The 23,816-nt window shown below is 39.8% G+C and overlaps 1 protein-coding gene across 1 annotated transcript in view; it reads left to right on the top strand.

Moving 5' to 3' along the window:
- Positions 1–23,816, top strand: part of rgs6 (regulator of G protein signaling 6) — a 153,475-nt gene that overhangs the window by 69,966 nt on the left and 59,693 nt on the right. The window contains exons 3-5 of the mRNA XM_058379627.1: positions 8,721–8,817; positions 10,844–10,894; positions 10,988–11,094. Of these exons, the coding sequence (XP_058235610.1) occupies positions 8,721–8,817; positions 10,844–10,894; positions 10,988–11,094 (255 nt within the window). The remainder of the gene's footprint in view (positions 1–8,720; positions 8,818–10,843; positions 10,895–10,987; positions 11,095–23,816) is intronic.

Below are 23,816 nucleotides of genomic sequence, written 5' to 3'. Positions count from 1 at the left end.
TGTGGCTCCCTCAGGACCGCACCCGATGATCCACAGGATGCCGTATGACCGTCACACGCTCTCCTCCTGCGGTTATCTATAGCAACACTACCGCCTCCTGCCTGCTCACGCTGTCCTAGATTCGGTCCAGTGAAAATAATAAAGATTTTCCCCTCATGCTTCGTGCAGAGAGACATGCTTTCTTTCTTTCTTTCTTTCTTTCTTTCGTTTCGGCGTACGAAAGTCTGTCGTCGAGCGCGCTCCTCGCCGTCATCCCACGTCCCTGGGCATTGTCTCGGAATGACCTTGCTGCTTAACCCTGGGTGAAGTAGAGGCAGAAAGCTCTCATGTGCTTCTTTCTTCCTGTCAGTAAGTGGCAGTTGCAGGCCTTTGTGAAGTGTTGTAATCAAGTTTGTGAGGGTGGGATTGATTGAGAAGGAGCTCTTTTGGGTGTATTTGACGTCTAACCACCCACATCTGCTGCTGTCTGCTCTTTAAAACCCTCTGAGATGGAGAGAGAGAGAGAGAGAGAGAAACAGAGGACTCGTCTCGCTCTCATCAGTACAACACTTGATTTTACACCTTTGATTGGTGTCGTTTTTTTTGGAGAGCTTCTAATATAAAGCAGTCTGCTGGATGACTTTGATAGAGGACGTTGTTGATGATTTATAACAGCGTTTAAAGCAAAATCAGTCGGACAACTCGAGACACCGCGTCCTCGTGCCGGCAGAAATGCAATTTGGATGCACTATATTTACTTCTTTTTTTTTTAATCTCAATATCTACTGTAGCAAGTCAGCAAGACTTCCCAAAGATTCCTGTTTCAACTAGGATGCAGTAACACATGAAGGTTATATCAGTATTTACAGCATTAGCTAGCAATAACAAACACATATAAATGTAAATACAAATACAGGGTGGGGCGCAAAAACTTCCCTTTTTTGAAGGCGAATGAAAGAAAAATTGTGGCTGATAAACAAAATTTATTTTTTGATAATGAAAGAACATAATTTCAAATTATTAGATTAGATTCAATTTTATTGTCACTGCACATATGGGTACAAGGCAACGAAATACAGTTAGCATCTAACTGCATTTGCATTTTCACAGTGCAAATAATTAGCATATATAATAGGTATATAACAATAAATAATTTGCATATATAAACAATATACAAAAATATATAAATAATTTGCATATAAAACAATCAAAGTGGGAAACGTCAGAAATCGGTTGCATCAGTGCATAGAGAATGGTGGCCACCACCTTCAAGATATTTTGTTTAAAACAGCATGATTTGAAATTATGTCCTTTCATTATCAAAAAATAAATTTTGTTTATCAGCCACTATTTTTCTTTCATTCGCCTTCAAAAAAGGGAAGTTTTTGCGCCCCACCCTGTATAATAATTCACCTAATTAGCTGTGAATGTCTTGAGGAGTTTACACTGAAGCTGTGTACATTGGGGTTCAGACACCAGAGGTTAGGATAAAGGTGGTTTTTACACAGGGAATGTTTGCTAAGGTCCAGATTCAAGTGTGATTTTTCTAAACCTAAGCTTCACGCTTTCCATCGTGCAAGATATTTGATCCAGTAGCTGCGGCATTCGATTCAATACCTCCTGAATTCAATTCAGTACCTCCTGCATTTGATTCGAAACTTACTACATTCGATTCAGTGCCTATTACATTTGATTCGGTACCTCCTGCGTTTCATTCAGTACCTATTGCATGTGATTTCATGCCTCGTGCATGTGATTCAGTACCTGCTGTGTCCAGTTCTGTACCTACTGTGTTTGATGCATTCCATTCTAAATTCGATTCAGTACCTCCTGCATTTAATTCAGTATCTACTCCATTTGATTCAGTACCTCCTGCATTCGGTCCAGTAGCTACTACATTTGATTCAGTACCTAATACATTCTATTTAGTATCTTCTGCATTTGATTCAGTACTTACTGTGTTTGATTCAGTACTTTCTTAATTCATTTTAGAACCCCCTGAATTTGATTCAGTATCGCCTGCATTCGTTTCAGTACCGCCTGCATTCAATTCAGTGCCTCCTGCATTCGATTCAGTAGCTACTACATTTGATTCAGTACCTTCTGCATTCAGTTCCCCCTGCATTTGATTCAGTACTTCCTGCATTGGATTCAGTAGCTCATGCATTTGATTCAGTACCTACTGTGTTTGATTCAGTACTTTCTAAATTCATTTTAGAACCCCCTGCATGTGATTCAGTACCGCCTGCATTCGATTCAGTACCTCCTGCATTCGATTCAGTAGCTACTACATTTGATTCAGTGCCTATTACATTCGATTCAGTACCTTCTGCATTCAGTTCCTCCTGAATTTGATTCAGTACCTCATGCATTTGATTCAGTACCTACTGTGATTCAGTACTTTCTAAATTCATTTTAGAACCCCCTGCATACGATTCAGTAGCTCCTGAATTCCAGATGGACTAAAGTGGCCATTGTGGTGAATCGAAATTAAATCTATTTACACACGGACATCTGAGTTGTGGTCATTCTCAATATTTTTCATAATGTTCATTATTTATTAACACAAACATCAGTTAAAATATTATTTTGCTGTAGTGTACACTGTAATACTTTAAAAAAAATAGTCATATGCATAGAACTACATATATGTGTACACACACACACACACACACACACACACACAGGTGTTAGGTAACTGGAGTAATGTTAGATAACTGGACCTGGGCTCAGTCTGACTCACCTTCTCTTGAGACTGAGAGAGAAACTCACCTCTGGCTGAGTGGAATTTAGACCGAATGGTATATTTTATAATAATTTGTTACGTGGCTAGTTCTTGGGTGTTAGCATAGCTAGGTTTGGCATGTTAGCATGAATAGTTCTGGCAGGTTAGGATTGCTAGTTCTGGTGTGTTAGTATGGCTAGTTTACGGCTGTCAGCATGTCTAGTTCATGGCAGTTAGTATGGGCTGTTGGCATTGTTAGCTCATTGCTGTTAGCATGGCCAGTTAGGAGAAGTTAGCATGGCTAGCTCTCGGGTGTTATCCTGGTTAGAAAAGTCCAGTTCCTTTTTTTTTTGGGCTCTGTCACATTGTTTAGTGTAAAACGGTTGTGAGAGTAGAAGCGTGGATCAGGACAGAGTAATAACGCAGCCACTGTGCTGTTGTCTAACATGGAACAGGAAGTGAGGTGGAAATAAATCATTGGAGAGACTCGAGCAGAACCGATCCTTCAGAAAGAACCGAGAACACAGCTAGGAACAACGCCGCTGGCAGGAGACTCGCTGGCATGAGGCCAAGTGCCTTTAAATAAAGAGCTGAAGCGATCGTCAGCATAGCTTGTTACACATCGCTCATTACACGTCGCTCATCACACATCGCTTAGCGTCGCTCATTACAGCCGTTTCATCCAGTAGCTGGAAAGCTGGAAGGCTGGATGGTAGGACACGGAGCTCGACGCCGATGAAAGGAAAAATCATGGTTTTGTGAGCAGACCTTCTGTACACATCATGTTTGCGCTCCTTTATACACTCGTTCATCCCAATTAGTGTTCTCCAAATCATTTCTTTACTTCCCCCTTGGGCTGGAAACAGTATGCGGTAGTTTGTGCTTTCAGAAAGAAAATGATTACTGAAAATCAAACGAAATGATGAAATGATGATGTTTAAAAAATCAAAGAGCATGTGTTACTCGCTTTTTTCCTGATCGTGTTTCCTGATGAACATGATGAAGCGCTTAGACGACACTCGCTCCTGTTACACCGTGATGTCGTGTCTGTCGGGATTTCTAGGTGTTTTGCTGTCCTGGGGTTAGAAAGAAAGGGGTTTCAGAACATTTAGAAATTTATTTTATACCTTGTAAAAAGTGCCATTAATTTACTGAAAGGGATATATATACATATATACATATTTAGAGTGAAAAAAATATTTTATTTTTATACAAAATTTAAGAGAGTTTAATAAATAAAATTTAATAAGAGAGTTAAAAAAAGGATTTAAAAGTATGTTTTAGAAATTAAAAACAAATTTATTCACTTAAAAACAAATGCTCAAACATCCTGTTTAGAAGAATAAAAGAATAATTGTGCTTATCATTCCATCACAGTGTGCTCAAGTCCTCCTGGGAAGTTGGTACAAAATTTATAAATCAGGAAGAATTCCTTTTCTTCATTTTTAAGAAATAGAGTTAAAACACTTGCCATAATTTTGTAGTCAATTAACAGAAGTTTTACCTCCATCTCGCTCCAGCCACAGTGACATGACGTCGTAATTACGACATACCAAATCGTAATTACGAACTTCCCAACTTTCCAAGAGGAAACTCGAACGTACAGGATGTGTAATTGGTTACTATAGAAACAATAATGTAGTTATTGTGTTAATACAAAATTACTATTTTCCAAGCTGTTGATTTAAAAAAACAATCATCGACCAATCAGAATTTAGGAAGCTGAAATACATGAACCAGTTAGCTAGATTTTAAACCTACTAGCATAATGACAGAAGTGTTTGGGAATTATTTACATTAGTAAAATGATCAGTTTTGGTTTGATGGAGTGATCTGCTCTAACAGTTGGAGGTGCTGTTAGGATTTATTGACCTACAGGCCTTGAAACTGGAGCATGATAGCACGTTATATGAAGATGAAACGCAGCCATCTTGAATCCCCTGAGATCCAGATCCAGACTCAGATTAGGTCATCGATCTGTTTCGAGAGTGCAGTCAGGGTGGAGAGGTGAAGGGTGGAGCACATGCACGCTTTAATGAGGAGTAATGAGCAAAGAGGGAAGGAAGGAGGAAGAGTAGTAAAACGAAATTGAAAATAATTATAAATTATGTAAATATAAATTTTAAAAATTTATACCACAGTAATAATTTCATGACGGTCAATTCTGATTGGTCAGAAGTTCAGGTAATAGTCAATAATTCATATCAATTGTTAACACTCACTAGCTAGCTAATGTGAGCTAATGTCATAGGGCTGCTGTGGAGACAGAATATGGCTAGCATACAAATAGCATTCTCTGCTAATACTAGTTAACATGAGCTAACATAACAGGCTTGTTAAAGACACAGAATATGGCTAGCATTCACTGTTTATACTAGCTAATATGAGCTAACAAGGTAGGGCTGTTGTGGAGACAGGCTAGGAATAGCATTTACTGCTAACACTAGCTAACATGAGCTAACATCATAGGGTTGTTGAGAAGACAAAATATGGCTAGCATTCACTGCTAATATAGCTAATGTTATAAGTTTTCTGACAGGATTTTAAAGTCACTTGCACAGATGTTACTGACAGTAATATTTAACACAGACATGGTAAAAATTAATAATATCTGAACTATTTAGCTAACTATTAGCATATATGTATATATCCTAATACATACAAGTACATTTTGTTATCATGCTAGCTAACACAAACTAACCTGAGAGGATTTCTGACAGGAAGTTTAATCATATTAAACAAATATTACCAACTATTATAATGCTAGTAACTGTATGCTTGAAATATTAAGAATAACTGTTATGCTAGTCATAGCCACAGTGAGCTAACCTTTTTTTATATACATGTAACTCACCGCTAGCACTAGCTATTTAGCTAACTAATAAGGCTTTTGGGTCATTCACAGATTTTAATAATAATCAATTCAAGATTTCTGGCAGAAGTTTAAAGTTGTACCTACAGACTTTAATAATATGAATTACTAACACTACTTACTACTCAGCTAGCTAAATATGCTAACCTGACAGGATTCTTGTGTGCTTATATTATTGCTAATTAACAATCTAACTTATTTTAACAGTATTTCTGACAAGATTTTGAATCATATTTACAAATACTCAAAACAGAATTTTAGCAAGAACTACAGCAAGCTAACCTGACAGGATTCCTCTCAGGAAATTTACATTCACAATTACATTCACTAACATTCATATCCTAAATTGTCAATTAGCTAAACTGACATGATTTCTGACAGAGTTAATAATAATAATTGCTAACACTCACTAGCCAGCTAACTTGAGCTATACGGAGATAGAATATGAATAATGTTCACTGCTAATACTAGCTAATGTCAGCTATCCTGACAAGATATCTAACAGGATTTTTAAAGTCACTTTCACACGTTAGTATTATATTCATTACTAATACTAGCAATTTTAACCATCTAAACTGCTATGCTAGCTACAGGATTTCTGACAGGATTTTATAAACATATTTACAGATGTTAATCATCTTTACTAAAGCTAGTCAGCTATCTAATATTAGTTAACTTGATGGGTTAGTAATATTTATTCATAATGCAATCTAGCTAGGTAACATTTGCCTATAACATTTAGCCAGCTAGCTAACCTACACTTGTCCATACTCTTAACAGGTCAAAGCTAGCCAGCTAGCTAAGACAAGCTAACCTTACTAAGTCTTCTGAGAGGATTTTCATGGATATTTATGACAGAAATCCTTTTCAATTCCAGAATATTAACATAACATTTTATAAATCTAGCTGATGTTTATAAGAGAACAAACACAGGTATGTATCTGGGATGGTTTCCAATCTGTCAAAATATAGCTTCTATACGATGTATACATGTAGGTGGAAAGAAGGTCCAAAGAAAGCCATCTGCCTCCTTGTTTACTGTCCATGTGTTTATTTATGTTTCTGCAGATGACTGACTGTAGCTGAGTAACTTGCAGCTATAATTTATTCAGTTATATGTTGATGGACTGAGCGCTATGTCTGAAGGTGTGTGTGTAGTTGATGTGTTAATGTGAGGAGGCCTGGCTTTGTTCACCTCGCCACAGTCCGGCTCAGCAGTTTATTGATTGCTTTTGTTTTGGGTTTATATATAGATATGGATTACGCGTCTGTGGTCTTACCACTTACATGCAAACCCACGTCAGAGAACGGTGATAACAACCAGCAATCTCGACGGCAGAAAGTGCTTCTTAATCTGATTAGCGTTCTCTCCTGCTGAGTAGAAGCCTTTTTCACTGCTGTGGAGGTTATTTATAGGCAACAGTTGCTTGGAGTTTTTAAAAATATTACCATCTTTGCACAGTAACATTACTAAATAATGAAGTAAGATATTAGCATGCTTAACAAAAACTATATTTAGTTCGCGGAAATTAGCATTAGCCACATTGTAGGACTATTTAAAGACCAAAAAAGCAATAGTGTGCATGTAGAACAATGCTATGTATGTTAGCTTTGATAAGTATCAAAAAAATGAAAGAAATGGTGTAGCGCTTGCTTTGTTGTTTTTTGTTTGTTTGTTTTGCTTTGTTTTTCAGAATGGATGCTAGTGGGATAAACTAGCTTATTTACCTCACACTATCTTTAGAACTCGCTCACAAACAAGAACATGTTCACAAGCTAGCCCTAGAACATATAGGAATCCACTCATATTAGCATGCTGACCAAAATTAGCATTAGCCGCATTGTAGGACTAAAGACCGAAAAAGCAATAGTGTGCATGAATAACAGAGCTAAGTGTGTTAGTTTTGAAATGTCTCCAGCGGTACCACAGAAATAAGCTATAGTGCTTGTTTAGGATGTTTTGTTTTTTTAATGGATGTTAGTGGGTTCAGCTAGCTTTTTTTTTTCTTATCTTTAAAACTCCTCACAAACATCTTCACAAGCTAGCAACAGTACATAGAGAAAAACAAAACACCCGTGTTAGCATCTTTGCATAGCAACATTTCTGGATAATGAAGTAAGACATTAGCATGCTCAACAAAACCTGTATTTAATTCACCAAAATTAGCATTAGCCGCATTGTAGAACTATTTAAAGACCCAAAAAAAGCAAGTGCGCGTGCATAACAGTGCTAAGTATACTAGCTTTGATAAGTATCTTCAGCAGTACCACAGGAAAAAAAACCCTATAACGCCTGTTTAGGATGTGTGTGGATATAAAAATCTCTCTGAAGTTTTTTTTTTTCATTTCTCCAAGATGGATGCTAGTGGGTTCAGCTATCTTTTTTACCTCACACTTCTTCTTTAGAACTCGCTCACAAACATCTTCACAGGCTAGCTAGAGAACATAGAGAAATCCACTTGTGTTGCCACTAAAATTATACATTTTTGAGGGAAATGCTTGTGTATAGAAAGTGATGTTTTGTTCCTCCAGATTTTTGTCATCTCTTTGACAGGATTAAAGTGTTTGATGTCCTGAAATAGAGCTGTGAAAAACACCAGCATGCGCTACTTGCTTGCTTGCTACTGAATCACACACTTTGCTGCGGTACACACACACACACACACACACCAGCCAGGGTGTGATCCGGTTTATTAAGGCGTGCTAATTAGCATGTAGTACAATAACAGATGATCTTTTGTGATTTAAAAAAAACACGTTTGTGGAAACACTTAAAAAACGTGTTGTGAAGCTGTCATTTATCTCCTGCTTACTGCTACAATCACTCGCTGGTTAAAAATATGGAAATAAATAAATAAAATAGTTAGAGTCCATTAATATCTTAGCTGAAATGTTAGCCAGCAAGGGAAATCGTATACCAGGTAATTTCCTGTCGTCTCTATTAATGCACTTTACTAGCTAGCTAGCTACTAAGTTGCCTGGATGAAGACAATAGAGGGACTTTTAAATGACTGAAATGTTTGTAAATAGTAAAACAATTCCCAGTGTTTTCCGAGGTGCTAATAGCCTCAAGGTGAAAAAAATAATCTGTCAGTGAGATACCTGTGAAAACTCATACAGGCTGTTCTTCCTCTCTGCCGGCAGATTGAAAACATAATCACCAGAATCCAGGATGAGACGGACGGAGTGCCCATCAGAACCGTCAAGAGCTTCATGTCAAAGATTCCCAGCGTGGTCACAGGTGAGGAGAGCCAATCACAGACGTCCTAAATCATATCATGTATTCCATTTTTTCTATTTTTCTATCTGACATTTCAGGTGAAAACCAATATCTGCCGTGTTATTGCAATTACTGCAGGCAAGAAATTTGACACATGGCACAATGGCAAGATTGAGAGGAACAGGTTTGGATTTAACCTTGGGTTGTGAAATTGTGGGCGTGGTCTGTCCAGAGTTCTTTAAATTCTGATAGTAAAAGGTATTAGCTAAAAGCTGACTACTGAAAACCAAACATCTGCAATAATCAGCATGAGAATCAGACGTTTGATTTATCTGTTGGATTGTTCTCTTCTCAATTAGATTAGCCAGTCGAGCTAACTGCACTAGCTACACTAACGATCTCTCCTGCCTCCTTCCAAGCTTTATTTTGCTTTGTATACAAACCAGGGTTAAATGTTCTTACGTTTTGTGCAGTTAATTTAAAATACTAAAATGTGGAGAAATGCTGCACATATGATACAACAGATCTTTAGAGCCAGTCGTTTGGGTTTGTCTGAATCATCTGATTTCTCAGACGATTGAGAAAGTCTCAGTTGAAAACGTCACACCCATACAAAAAAATTGTTTGTTGGCTGACACTTGGTGGTGTGAACACATGGTTAGAAAAGGGTTATTGTAGTGTTCTTTATTTTATAATTAAATCTTTTAGCCCCTAGAAAAAGAGGATAGTGTTTGTGCCTTGTGGTGGGCATCAGGGTGGGCTTCATGGTGGGCCTTATGGTGGGCCTGGATGAGTGTTATTGTGGGCTTTATGGTGGGCCTGGGTGGGCATCATAGTGGGCCTTATTGTGGGCTTCGTTGTGGGTATTAGGGTGGGCATCATGGTGGGCCTCCTGGTGGGGCCATCATAGTGGGCTTCATGGTGGGCCTCAGGGTGTGGGCCTTATGGTGGGCATCATTGTGAGCCTTATGGTGGGCCTTATGGTGGATGTAATAGGTGGCCTTGTGGTGGGCCTGGTGGTGGGCTTTGTGGTGGGTCTTAGGGTGGGCATCATGGTGGGCCTCAGGTTTGGCTTCATGGTGAGTGTAATAGGTGGCTTCATTGTGGCCCTCAAGCTGGGCTTCATGGTGGGCCTTGTGGTGGGCCTCAGGATGGGTGTCATGGTCGGCCTCAGGGTGGGCTTCATGGTGGGCCTTGTGGTGGGCATCCGGGTGGGCTTCATGGTGGGCCTTATGGTGGGCCTGGGTGGACGTCATGGTGGGCCTTATTGTGGGCCTTGTGGTGGGTCTTAGGATGGGCATCATGGTGGGCCTCGTGGTGAGCGTCATGGTGGGCCTCCTGGTGGGGCCGTCATAGTGGGATTCATGTTGAGCCTTGTGGTGGGCTTTATGGTGGGCGTCATTTTGAGCCTTATGGTGGGCCTCATGGTGGGCATAATGTTGGGCCTCGTGGTGGGTGTCATGGTGGGCCTCATGGTGGTCCTTGGAGTGGGCCTCATGGTGGGTGTAATAGGTGGCCTTGTGGTGGGCCTTAGGGTGGGCTTCATGGTTGGCTTTTTGGTGGGCCTCAGGTTGGACTTCATGGTGAGTGTAATAGGTTTCTGGTTCTTCCAGAACTATGGTGTCCAGAAAGGGCCAGTGTGACTGCAGATTTCGTTCCATTCAATCAGCAGCCACACCTGATTCTACCTGTGCAATCAGATGATGTTATTTCAAATCTATTGCTGACCCTTGACGCATAAAATTGTACACACCCCTGTCCCAGAAGGACAACTGAAGAACCCTCAAGGCTTCTAAATTGTTCTTTACGTGCATGTAGTAATTATAGAAACGCAGTGATGTGTGTTTTAAATGTTTCATGTGCTTCTGGGGCACATAAGAGCGTAAAGCGCATTAATGCTGGTTATGATGGATATTGTTCCAGGCGGTGGAAGTCAGCTGTAGTCAGTTCCGATCACTGTTTTTATTAAATCTAAATGTGAATTAAACTGAACTGGCACGATTCTGTGTCCTCATGTTTGTGACGGTCATCTTTTGCTGTACAACAGGTTCAGACATCGTTCAGTGGCTGATGAAGAATCTTTCCATCGAGGATCCCGGTGAGAAAAAAAAAAGTATTGCAAGAAATAAAGCCCAAGAATCATAAATCTCTCATTGCCAAGCTATATGACGGGATGGTCTCTTTATTTCAGCGGAGGCCTTGCACATCGGGGGTCTGATCGCTGCTCAGGGATATATCTTTCCCATCTCGGACCACGTGCTCACCCTGAAGGACGACAGCACTTTTTACCGCTTTCAGGTGAGCTACTGAACCGACATGGAGCAAAGAGAACGAGTAGATCAAATCTATAATGAAATGCAATGACATTTTCCTTATCATTTTTTCCTCGCCAAAGGATTTTTCCATTTTTCCATTAATTTTTCGTCATCAAATAAAATGAGATGGAAATTTCCAAAGAAAATCTGAGTCATTAGTCTTAATGTGTTTGGAGGTTGAATTTTCAGTAATGTTAATAAAAAACAGAATAAAAAAGCAGATGTAGATGTTGAACTAAAGCAGGTGGTGTAAAAGATCTAAAAAATAGTCAGTGAAATCTTCCAATATTCCATCTTGACAATTCCCACTCCAAGGTCAACTAGTACCAATGAATTCATCAATTAAATCAGTTACAAATAAGTAAATAAATAAGTCAACAAGAACAAATTCATTAATCAATTAAATTCATTATAAATGCATGTTATGAAATGCAGCTAAAGCATCAAATTCCACTTCTTCTTTATTAAAGAAGTCATAAAGTAAGATTTTCTTGTCTGGATTAAACCTCCATTTCATTCTAACGCATCATTTTTCCCTCCACCTCAGAGTTTATATCCAGCCCGAAGACGATAAATGTCCTGACTCGAGCAGTTCCACCAAATATAGCTGCTTAATTTCTGCTCGGGGTTTTGTGAGAATTTCTTTATGATTCCAGATGAGACAAGTTCCCCTGTGACTCTCTCTCTCTCTCTCTCTAAAAAAATAAGTTCTTAAGAAAATAAAATATGATCTGTCGTCACTGTGGTCAGATTGATGCTGATTTATTGACAGTGGAAGTACGTTGGACCTCAAAAAAAAAATGCTTTTGCTTCCGCTTGCACTCATTTGTGCTTTACACCAACATTATCTATGCCTCAGACTCACGAGCCAATAGAAAACAAGTGGGCCGGGCTATCAACTCTGGTCTGTAAAAATAAGGAGGAGCTTTAATTACTAAGGACTATAATTCACACACACACACATACTCACACTTTTTCACACAGTCATACACACACATACTCTTTCACACATTCATTTACACACTCATACACACAGACACACACACTTGTTCACACATTCATACACACTCATTTACACACACACACACACTAATTTACACACATACTTGTTCACACACTCATACACACACACTTGTTCATACACACACTCGTACACACACTCATACACATTCCTACACAGATTCATTCACACACCTGTACAAACACTTGTTCACACACACACACTCATACACACACTCATCGTGTATATTTCTGTCTACATTTCTGTTTACATACTAACAGACTTTAAAGATCGACAGTACTGCTGCTCATCATTTCATTTCACACTCCATGACCACTCCTGTACTGCTGCTGTCTGCACAATGCTCATTCCACACACTTTATACAGTTTATTTATACAGATCTAACTTTTTCTTTATATATATATATATATATATATATATATATATATATATATATATATATATATATACTTTATTTTTTTTTTTTTTTATGGAACAAAATTGTAGATTTTATATTTTTTTATAAAATTATATATTTATTCTTCCTATTGCCATTTTGCCTCCTTATTTCCTTTTTCCTTTTCAAGTTCACAAACAGTGTAAACATTTCACTGCATATCGTACTGTGTATGGTTGTGTATGTGACCAAAAAAATTTTTGAAATTGACGTGCTCACACACATGTACACACACAAAGAGTGTGTATGGTGTGTGTACACCAAGTGTGTTTACCAAGAGTGTGTGTACAGTGAGTGTGAGTCATGTGAGTGTGTGTGTATGGTGTGTGTACAACAAGTGTGTGAACAAAGAGTGTGTATATTGTGTGTAAGGCAAGTGTGTTTCCAATGAGTGTGTATAACGTGTGTATGATGAGTGTGTATGACGTGTATGGAGCATGTGTGTATGATGAGTGTGTATGACATGTATGGAGAGTGTGTGTATGATGAGTGTGTATGACATGTATGGAGCATGTGTGTATGATGAGTGTGTATGACATGTATGGAGAGTGTGTGTATGATGAGTGTGTATGACGTGTATGGAGAGTGTGTGTATGATGAGTGTGTATGACATGTATGGAGAGTGTGTGTATGATGAGTGTGTATGACATGTATGGAGCATGTGTGTATGATGAGTGTGTATGACGTGTATGGAGAGTGTGTGTATGATGAGTGTGTATGACGTGTATGGAGCATGTGTGTATGATGAGTGTGTATGACGTGTATGGAGAGTGTGTGTATGATGAGTGTGTATGACATGTATGGAGAGTGTGTGTATGATGAGTGTGTATGACATGTATGGAGCATGTGTGTATGATGAGTGTGTATGACATGTATGGAGAGTGTGAGTATGATGAGTGTGTATGACATGTATGGAGCATGTGTGTATGATGAGTGTGTATGACATGTATGGAGAGTGTGTGTATGATGAGTGTGTATGACATGTATGGAGAGTGTGAGTATGATGAGTGTGTATGACATGTATGGAGAGTGTGTGTATGATGAGTGTGTATGACATGTATGGAGCATGTGTGTATGATGAGTGTGTATGACATGTATGGAGAGTGTGAGTATGATGAGTGTGTATGACATGTATGGAGCATGTGTGTATGATGAGTGTGTATGACGTGTATGGAGAGTGTGAGTATGATGAGTGTGTATGACGTGTATGGAGAGTGTTTGTATGATGAGTGTGTATGACGTGTATGGAGAGTGTGTGTATGATGAGTGTGTATGACGTGTATGGAGAGTGTGTGTATGATGAGTGTGTATGACGTGTATGGAGAGTGTGAGTATGATGAGTGTGTATGACATGTATGGAGAGTGTGTGTATGATGAGTGTGTATGACGTGTATGGAGAGTGTGTGTATGATGAGTGTGTATGACATGTATGGAGAGTGTGAGTATGATGAGTGTGTATGACGTGTATGGAGAGTGTGTGTATGATGAGTGTGTATGACATGTATGGAGAGTGTGAGTATGATGAGTGTGTATGACGTGTATGGAGAGTGTGTGTATGATGAGTGTGTATGACATGTATGGAGAGTGTGTGTATGATGAGTGTGTATGACGTATGGAGAGTGTGAGTATGATGAGTGTGTATGACATGTATGGAGAGTGTGTGTATGATGAGTGTGTATGACGTGTATGGAGAGTGTGTGTATGATGAGTGTGTATGACGTGTATGGAGAGTGTGTGTATGATGAGTGTGTATGACATGTATGGAGAGTGTGAGTATGATGAGTGTGTATGACGTGTATGGAGAGTGTGTGTATGATGAGTGTGTATGACATGTATGGAGAGTGTGTGTATGATGAGTGTGTATGACATGTATGGAGAGTGTGAGTATGATGAGTGTGTATGACGTGTATGGAGAGTGTGTGTATGATGAGTGTGTATGACATGTATGGAGAGTGTGTGTATGATGAGTGTGTATGACATGTATGGAGAGTGTGAGTATGATGAGTGTGTATGACATGTATGGAGAGTGTGTGTATGATGAGTGTGTATGACATGTATGGAGCATGTGTGTATGATGAGTGTGTATGACATGTATGGAGAGTGTGAGTATGATGAGTATGTATGACATGTATGGAGAGTGTGTGTATGATGAGTGTGTATGACGTGTATGGAGAGTGTGTGTATGATGAGTGTGTATGACATGTATGGAGAGTGTGAGTATGATGAGTGTGTATGACATGTATGGAGAGTGTGAGTATGATGAGTGTGTATGACGTATGGAGAGTGTGAGTATGATGAGTGTGTATGACATGTATGGAGAGTGTTTGTATGATGAGTGTGTATGACGTGTATGGAGAGTGTGTGTATGATGAGTGTGTATGACGTGTATGGAGAGTGTGTGTATGATGAGTGTGTATGACATGTATGGAGAGTGTGTGTATGATGAGTGTGTATGACATGTATGGAGAGTGTGTGTATGATGAGTGTGTATGACGTGTATGGAGAGTGTGAGTATGATGAGTGTGTATGACATGTATGGAGAGTGTGTGTATGATGAGTGTGTATGACATGTATGGAGAGTGTGTGTATGATGAGTGTGTATGACGTGTATGGAGAGTGTGTGTATGATGAGTGTGTATGACATGTATGGAGAGTGTGTGTATGATGAGTGTGTATGACATGTATGGAGCATGTGTGTATGATGAGTGTGTATGACGTGTATGGAGAGTGTGTGTATGATGTGTGTGTTTGACGTGTATGGAGAGTGTGTGTATGATGAGTGTGTATGACATGTATGGAGCATGTGTGTATGATGAGTGTGTATGACATGTATGGAGAGTGTGTGTATGATGAGTGTGTATGACATGTATGGAGAGTGTGTGTATGATGAGTGTGTATGACATGTATGGAGCATGTGTGTATGATGAGTGTGTATGACATGTATGGAGAGTGTGAGTATGATGAGTGTGTATGACATGTATGGAGCATGTGTGTATGATGAGTGTGTATGACATGTATGGAGAGTGTGAGTATGATGAGTGTGTATGACATGTATGGAGAGTGTGAGTATGATGAGTGTGTATGACATGTATGGAGCATGTGTGTATGATGAGTGTGTATGACATGTATGGAGAGTGTGTGTATGATGAGTGTGTATGACGTATGGAGAGTGTGAGTATGATGAGTGTGTATGACATGTATGGAGAGTGTGTGTATGATGAGTGTGTATGACATGTATGGAGCATGTGTGTATGATGAGTGTGTATGACGTGTATGGAGAGTGTGTGTATGATGTGTGTGTTTGACGTGTATGGAGAGTGTGTGTATGATGAGTGTGTATGACATGTATGGAGCATGTGTGTATGATGAGTGTGTATGACATGTATGGAGAGTGTGTGTATGATGAGTGTGTATGACATGTATGGAGAGTGTGTGTATGATGAGTGTGTATGACATGTATGGAGCATGTGTGTATGATGAGTGTGTATGACATGTATGGAGAGTGTGAGTATGATGAGTGTGTATGACATGTATGGAGCATGTGTGTATGATGAGTGTGTATGACATGTATGGAGAGTGTGAGTATGATGAGTGTGTATGACATGTATGGAGAGTGTGAGTATGATGAGTGTGTATGACATGTATGGAGCATGTGTGTATGATGAGTGTGTATGACATGTATGGAGAGTGTGTGTATGATGAGTGTGTATGACGTATGGAGAGTGTGTGTATGATGAGTGTGTATGACGTGTATGGAGAGTGTGCGTATGATGAGTGTGTATGACGTGTATGGAGAGTGTGAGTATGATGAGTGTGTATGACGTGTATGGAGAGTGTGTGTATGATGAGTGTGTATGACGTGTATGGAGCATGTGTGTATGATGAGTGTGTATGACATGTATGGAGAGTGTGAGTATGATGAGTGTGTATGATGTGTATGGAGAGTGTGTGTATGATGAGTGTGTATGACATGTATGGAGCATGTGTGTATGATGAGTGTGTATGACGTGTATGGAGAGTGTGTGTATGATGAGTGTGTATGACATGTATGGAGCATGTGTGTATGATGAGTGTGTATGACGTGTATGGAGAGTGTGTGTATGATGAGTGTGTATGACATGTATGGAGCATGTGTGTATGATGAGTGTGTATGACATGTATGGAGAGTGTGTGTATGATGAGTGTGTATGACATGTATGGAGAGTGTGAGTATGATGAGTGTGTATGACATGTATGGAGCATGTGTGTATGATGAGTGTGTATGACGTGTATGGAGAGTGTGTGTATGATGAGTGTGTTTGACGTGTATGGAGAGTGTGAGTATGATGAGTGTGTATGACATGTATGGAGAGTGTGAGTATGATGAGTGTGTATGACGTGTATGGAGAGTGTGTGTATGATGAGTGTGTATGACATGTATGGAGAGTGTGTGTATGATGAGTGTGTATGACATGTATGGAGCATGTGTGTATGATGAGTGTGTATGACATGTATGGAGAGTGTGTGTATGATGAGTGTGTATGACATGTATGGAGAGTGTGTGTATGATGAGTGTGTATGACATGTATGGAGCATGTGTGTATGATGAGTGTGTATGACATGTATGGAGAGTGTGTGTATGATGAGTGTGTATGACATGTATGGAGAGTGTGAGTATGATGAGTGTGTATGACATGTATGGAGAGTGTGAGTATGATGAGTGTGTATGACGTGTATGGAGAGTGTGAGTATGATGAGTGTGTATGACATGTATGGAGAGTGTGTGTATGATGAGTGTGTATGACATGTATGGAGAGTGTGTGTATGATGAGTGTGTATGATGTGTATGGAGAGTGTGAGTATGATGAGTGTGTATGACATGTATGGAGAGTGTGAGTATGGTGAGTGTGTATGACATGTATGGAGCATGTGTGTATGATGAGTGTGTATGACATGTATGGAGAGTGTGAGTATGGTGAGTGTGTATGACATGTATGGAGCATGTGTGTATGATGAGTGTGTATGACATGTATGGAGAGTGTGAGTATGGTGAGTGTGTATGACATGTATGGAGCATGTGTGTATGATGAGTGTGTATGACATGTATGGAGAGTGTGTGTATGATGAGTGTGTATGACATGTATGGAGAGTGTGTGTATGATGAGTGTGTATGACGTGTATGGAGAGTGTGTGTATGATGAGTGTGTATGACATGTATGGAGAGTGTGAGTATGATGAGTGTGTATGACATGTATGGAGAGTGTGAGTATGATGAGTGTGTATGACGTATGGAGAGTGTGAGTATGATGAGTGTGTATGACATGTATGGAGAGTGTTTGTATGATGAGTGTGTATGACGTGTATGGAGAGTGTGTGTATGATGAGTGTGTATGACGTGTATGGAGAGTGTTTGTATGATGAGTGTGTATGACGTGTATGGAGAGTGTGTGTATGATGAGTGTGTATGACGTGTATGGAGCATGTGTGTATGATGAGTGTGTATGACGTGTATGGAGAGTGTGTGTATGATGTGTGTGTTTGACGTGTATGGAGAGTGTGTGTATGATGAGTGTGTATGACATGTATGGAGCATGTGTGTATGATGAGTGTGTATGACATGTATGGAGCATGTGTGTATGATGAGTGTGTATGACGTGTATGGAGAGTGTGTGTATGATGAGTGTGTATGACGTATGGAGAGTGTGTGTATGATGAGTGTGTATGACATGTATGGAGAGTGTGAGTATGATGAGTGTGTATGACGTGTATGGAGAGTGTGTGTATGATGAGTGTGTATGACATGTATGGAGAGTGTGTGTATGATGAGTGTGTATGACATGTATGGAGCATGTGTGTATGATGAGTGTGTATGACGTGTATGGAGCATGTGTGTATGATGAGTGTGTATGACGTGTATGGAGCATGTGTGTATGATGAGTGTGTATGATGTGTATGGAGAGTGTGTGTATGATGAGTGTGTATGACATGTATGGAGCATGTGTGTATGATGAGTGTGTATGATGTGTATGGAGAGTGTGTGTATGATGAGTGTGTATGACATGTATGGAGCATGTGTGTATGATGAGTGTGTATGACATGTATGGAGCATGTGTGTATGATGAGTGTGTATGACGTGTATGGAGAGTGTGTGTATGATGAGTGTGTATGACATGTATGGAGCATGTGTGTATGATGAGTGTGTATGACATGTATGGAGAGTGTGTGTATGATGAGTGTGTATGACATGTATGGAGAGTGTGTGTATGATGAGTGTGTATGACATGTATGGAGAGTGTGTGTATGATGAGTGTGTATGACATGTATGGAGCATGTGTGTATGATGAGTGTGTATGACATGTATGGAGAGTGTGTGTATGATGAGTGTGTATGACATGTATGGAGAGTGTGAGTATGATGAGTGTGTATGACATGTATGGAGCATGTGTGTATGATGAGTGTGTATGACGTGTATGGAGAGTGTGTGTATGATGAGTGTGTATGACATGTATGGAGAGTGTGTGTATGATGAGTGTGTATGACATGTATGGAGAGTGTGAGTATGATGAGTGTGTATGACGTGTATGGAGAGTGTGTGTATGATGAGTGTGTATGACATGTATGGAGAGTATGTGTATGATGAGTGTGTATGACATGTATGGAGCATGTGTGTATGATGAGTGTGTATGACGTGTATGGAGAGTGTGTGTATGATGAGTGTGTATGACATGTATGGAGAGTGTGTGTATGATGAGTGTGTATGACATGTATGGAGCATGTGTGTATGATGAGTGTGTATGACGTGTATGGAGAGTGTGTGTATGATGAGTGTGTATGACATGTATGGAGAGTGTGTGTATGATGAGTGTGTATGACATGTATGGAGAGTGTGTGTATGATGAGTGTGTATGACATGTATGGAGCATGTGTGTATGATGAGTGTGTATGACATGTATGGAGAGTGTGTGTATGATGAGTGTGTATGACATGTATGGAGAGTGTGAGTATGATGAGTGTGTATGACATGTATGGAGCATGTGTGTATGATGAGTGTGTATGACGTGTATGGAGAGTGTGTGTATGATGAGTGTGTATGACATGTATGGAGAGTGTGTGTATGATGAGTGTGTATGACATGTATGGAGAGTGTGTGTATGATGAGTGTGTATGACATGTATGGAGCATGTGTGTATGATGAGTGTGTATGACATGTATGGAGAGTGTGTGTATGATGAGTGTATATGACATGTATGGAGAGTGTGAGTATGATGAGTGTGTATGACATGTATGGAGAGTGTGTGTATGATGAGTGTATATGACATGTATGGAGAGTGTGAGTATGATGAGTGTGTATGACATGTATGGAGAGTGTTTGTATGATGAGTGTGTATGATGTGTATGGAGAGTGTGTGTATGATGAGTGTGTATGACATGTATGGAGCATGTGTGTATGATGAGTGTGTATGACATGTATGGAGCATGTGTGTATGATGAGTGTGTATGACGTGTATGGAGAGTGTGTGTATGATGAGTGTGTATGACATGTATGGAGAGTGTGTGTATGATGAGTGTGTATGACATGTATGGAGCATGTGTGTATGATGAGTGTGTATGACATGTATGGAGAGTGTGTGTATGATGAGTGTGTATGACATGTATGGAGAGTGTGTGTATGATGAGTGTGTATGACATGTATGGAGAGTGTGTGTATGATGAGTGTGTATGACATGTATGGAGCATGTGTGTATGATGAGTGTGTATGACATGTATGGAGAGTGTGTGTATGATGAGTGTGTATGACATGTATGGAGAGTGTGAGTATGATGAGTGTGTATGACATGTATGGAGCATGTGTGTATGATGAGTGTGTATGACGTGTATGGAGAGTGTGTGTATGATGAGTGTGTATGACATGTATGGAGAGTGTGTGTATGATGAGTGTGTATGACATGTATGGAGCATGTGTGTATGATGAGTGTGTATGACGTGTATGGAGAGTGTGTGTATGATGAGTGTGTATGACATGTATGGAGCATGTGTGTATGATGAGTGTGTATGACGTGTATGGAGAGTGTGTGTATGATGAGTGTGTATGACATGTATGGAGAGTGTGTGTATGATGAGTGTGTATGACATGTATGGAGCATGTGTGTATGATGAGTGTGTATGACGTGTATGGAGAGTGTGTGTATGATGAGTGTGTATGACATGTATGGAGAGTGTGTGTATGATGAGTGTGTATGACATGTATGGAGAGTGTGTGTATGATGAGTGTGTATGACATGTATGGAGCATGTGTGTATGATGAGTGTGTATGACATGTATGGAGAGTGTGTGTATGATGAGTGTGTATGACATGTATGGAGAGTGTGAGTATGATGAGTGTGTATGACATGTATGGAGCATGTGTGTATGATGAGTGTGTATGACGTGTATGGAGAGTGTGTGTATGATGAGTGTGTATGACATGTATGGAGAGTGTGTGTATGATGAGTGTGTATGACATGTATGGAGAGTGTGTGTATGATGAGTGTGTATGACATGTATGGAGCATGTGTGTATGATGAGTGTGTATGACATGTATGGAGAGTGTGTGTATGATGAGTGTGTATGACATGTATGGAGAGTGTGTGTATGATGAGTGTGTATGACATGTATGGAGCATGTGTGTATGATGAGTGTGTATGACATGTATGGAGAGTGTGTGTATGATGAGTGTGTATGACATGTATGGAGAGTGTGAGTATGATGAGTGTGTATGACATGTATGGAGAGTGTGTGTATGATGAGTGTGTATGACGTGTATGGAGCATGTGTGTATGATGAGTGTGTATGACATGTATGGAGAGTGTGTGTATGATGAGTGTGTATGACATGTATGGAGAGTGTGTGTATGATGAGTGTGTATGATGTGTATGGAGAGTGTGAGTATGATGAGTGTGTATGACATGTATGGAGAGTGTGAGTATGGTGAGTGTGTATGACATGTATGGAGCATGTGTGTATGATGAGTGTGTATGACATGTATGGAGAGTGTGAGTATGGTGAGTGTGTATGACATGTATGGAGCATGTGTGTATGATGAGTGTGTATGACATGTATGGAGAGTGGTGAGTATGGTGAGTGTGTATGACATGTATGGAGCATGTGTGTATGATGAGTGTGTATGACATGTATGGAGAGTGTGTGTATGATGAGTGTGTATGACATGTATGGAGAGTGTGTGTATGATGAGTGTGTATGATGTGTATGGAGAGTGTGAGTATGATGAGTGTGTATGACATGTATGGAGAGTGTGTGTATGATGAGTGTGTATGACATGTATGGAGAGTGTGTGTATGATGAGTGTGTATGATGTGTATGGAGAGTGTGAGTATGATGAGTGTGTATGACATGTATGGAGAGTGTGTGTATGATGAGTGTGTATGATGTGTATGGAGAGTGTGAGTATGATGAGTGTGTATGACATGTATGGAGAGTGTGAGTATGGTGAGTGTGTATGACATGTATGGAGCATGTGTGTATGATGAGTGTGTATGACATGTATGGAGAGTGTGAGTATGGTGAGTGTGTATGACATGTATGGAGCATGTGTGTATGATGAGTGTGTATGACATGTATGGAGAGTGTGTGTATGATGAGTGTGTATGACATGTATGGAGAGTGTGTGTATGATGAGTGTGTATGATGTGTATGGAGAGTGTGAGTATGATGAGTGTGTATGACATGTATGGAGCATGTGTGTATGATGAGTGTGTATGACATGTATGGAGAGTGTGTGTATGATGAGTGTGTATGACGTATGGAGAGTGTGAGTATGATGAGTGTGTATGACATGTATGGAGAGTGTGTGTATGATGAGTGTATATGACATGTATGGAGAGTGTGAGTATGATGAGTGTGTATGACATGTATGGAGAGTGTGTGTATGATGAGTGTATATGACATGTATGGAGAGTGTGAGTATGATGAGTGTGTATGACATGTATGGAGAGTGTTTGTATGATGAGTGTGTATGACGTGTATGGAGAGTGTGTGTATGATGAGTGTGTATGACATGTATGGAGCATGTGTGTATGATGAGTGTGTATGACGTGTATGGAGCATGTGTGTATGATGAGTGTGTATGACGTATGGAGAGTGTGAGTATGATGAGTGTGTATGACATGTATGGAGAGTGTGTGTATGATGAGTGTGTATGACATGTATGGAGAGTGTGTGTATGATGAGTGTGTATGACATGTATGGAGCATGTGTGTATGATGAGTGTGTATGACATGTATGGAGAGTGTGTGTATGATGAGTGTGTATGACATGTATGGAGAGTGTGTGTATGATGAGTGTGTATGACATGTATGGAGAGTGTGTGTATGATGAGTGTGTATGATGTGTATGGAGAGTGTGAGTATGATGAGTGTGTATGACATGTATGGAGCATGTGTGTATGATGAGTGTGTATGACATGTATGGAGAGTGTGTGTATGATGAGTGTGTATGACGTATGGAGAGTGTGTGTATGATGAGTGTGTATGACATGTATGGAGAGTGTGAGTATGATGAGTGTGTATGACATGTATGGAGAGTGTGTGTATGATGAGTGTATATGACATGTATGGAGAGTGTGAGTATGATGAGTGTGTATGACATGTATGGAGAGTGTGAGTATGATGAGTGTGTATGACATGTATGGAGAGTGTGTGTATGATGAGTGTGTATGACGTATGGAGAGTGTGTGTATGATGAGTGTGTATGACATGTATGGAGAGTGTGTGTATGATGAGTGTGTATGACATGTATGGAGAGTGTGTGTATGATGAGTGTGTATGACGTGTATGGAGAGTGTGAGTATGATGAGTGTGTATGACGTGTATGGAGAGTGTGTGTATGATGAGTGTGTATGACGTGTATGGAGAGTGTGAGTATGATGAGTGTGTATGACGTGTATGGAGAGTGTGTGTATGATGAGTGTGTATGACGTGTATGGAGAGTGTGAGTATGATGAGTGTGTATGACATGTATGGAGAGTGTGTGTATGATGAGTGTGTATGACGTGTATGGAGAGTGTGTGTATGATGAGTGTGTATGACATGTATGGAGAGTGTGTGTATGATGAGTGTGTATGACATGTATGGAGAGTGTGTGTATGATGAGTGTGTATGACGTGTATGGAGAGTGTGAGTATGATGAGTGTGTATGACATGTATGGAGAGTGTGTGTATGATGAGTGTGTATGACGTGTATGGAGCATGTGTGTATGATGAGTGTGTATGA

Source organism: Hemibagrus wyckioides, linkage group LG25 (genome assembly GCF_019097595.1).
Source record: "Hemibagrus wyckioides isolate EC202008001 linkage group LG25, SWU_Hwy_1.0, whole genome shotgun sequence".
NCBI classification, from domain to species: Eukaryota; Metazoa; Chordata; class Actinopteri; order Siluriformes; family Bagridae; genus Hemibagrus; species Hemibagrus wyckioides.
This window is presented reverse-complemented; position numbering and strand designations above follow the sequence as displayed.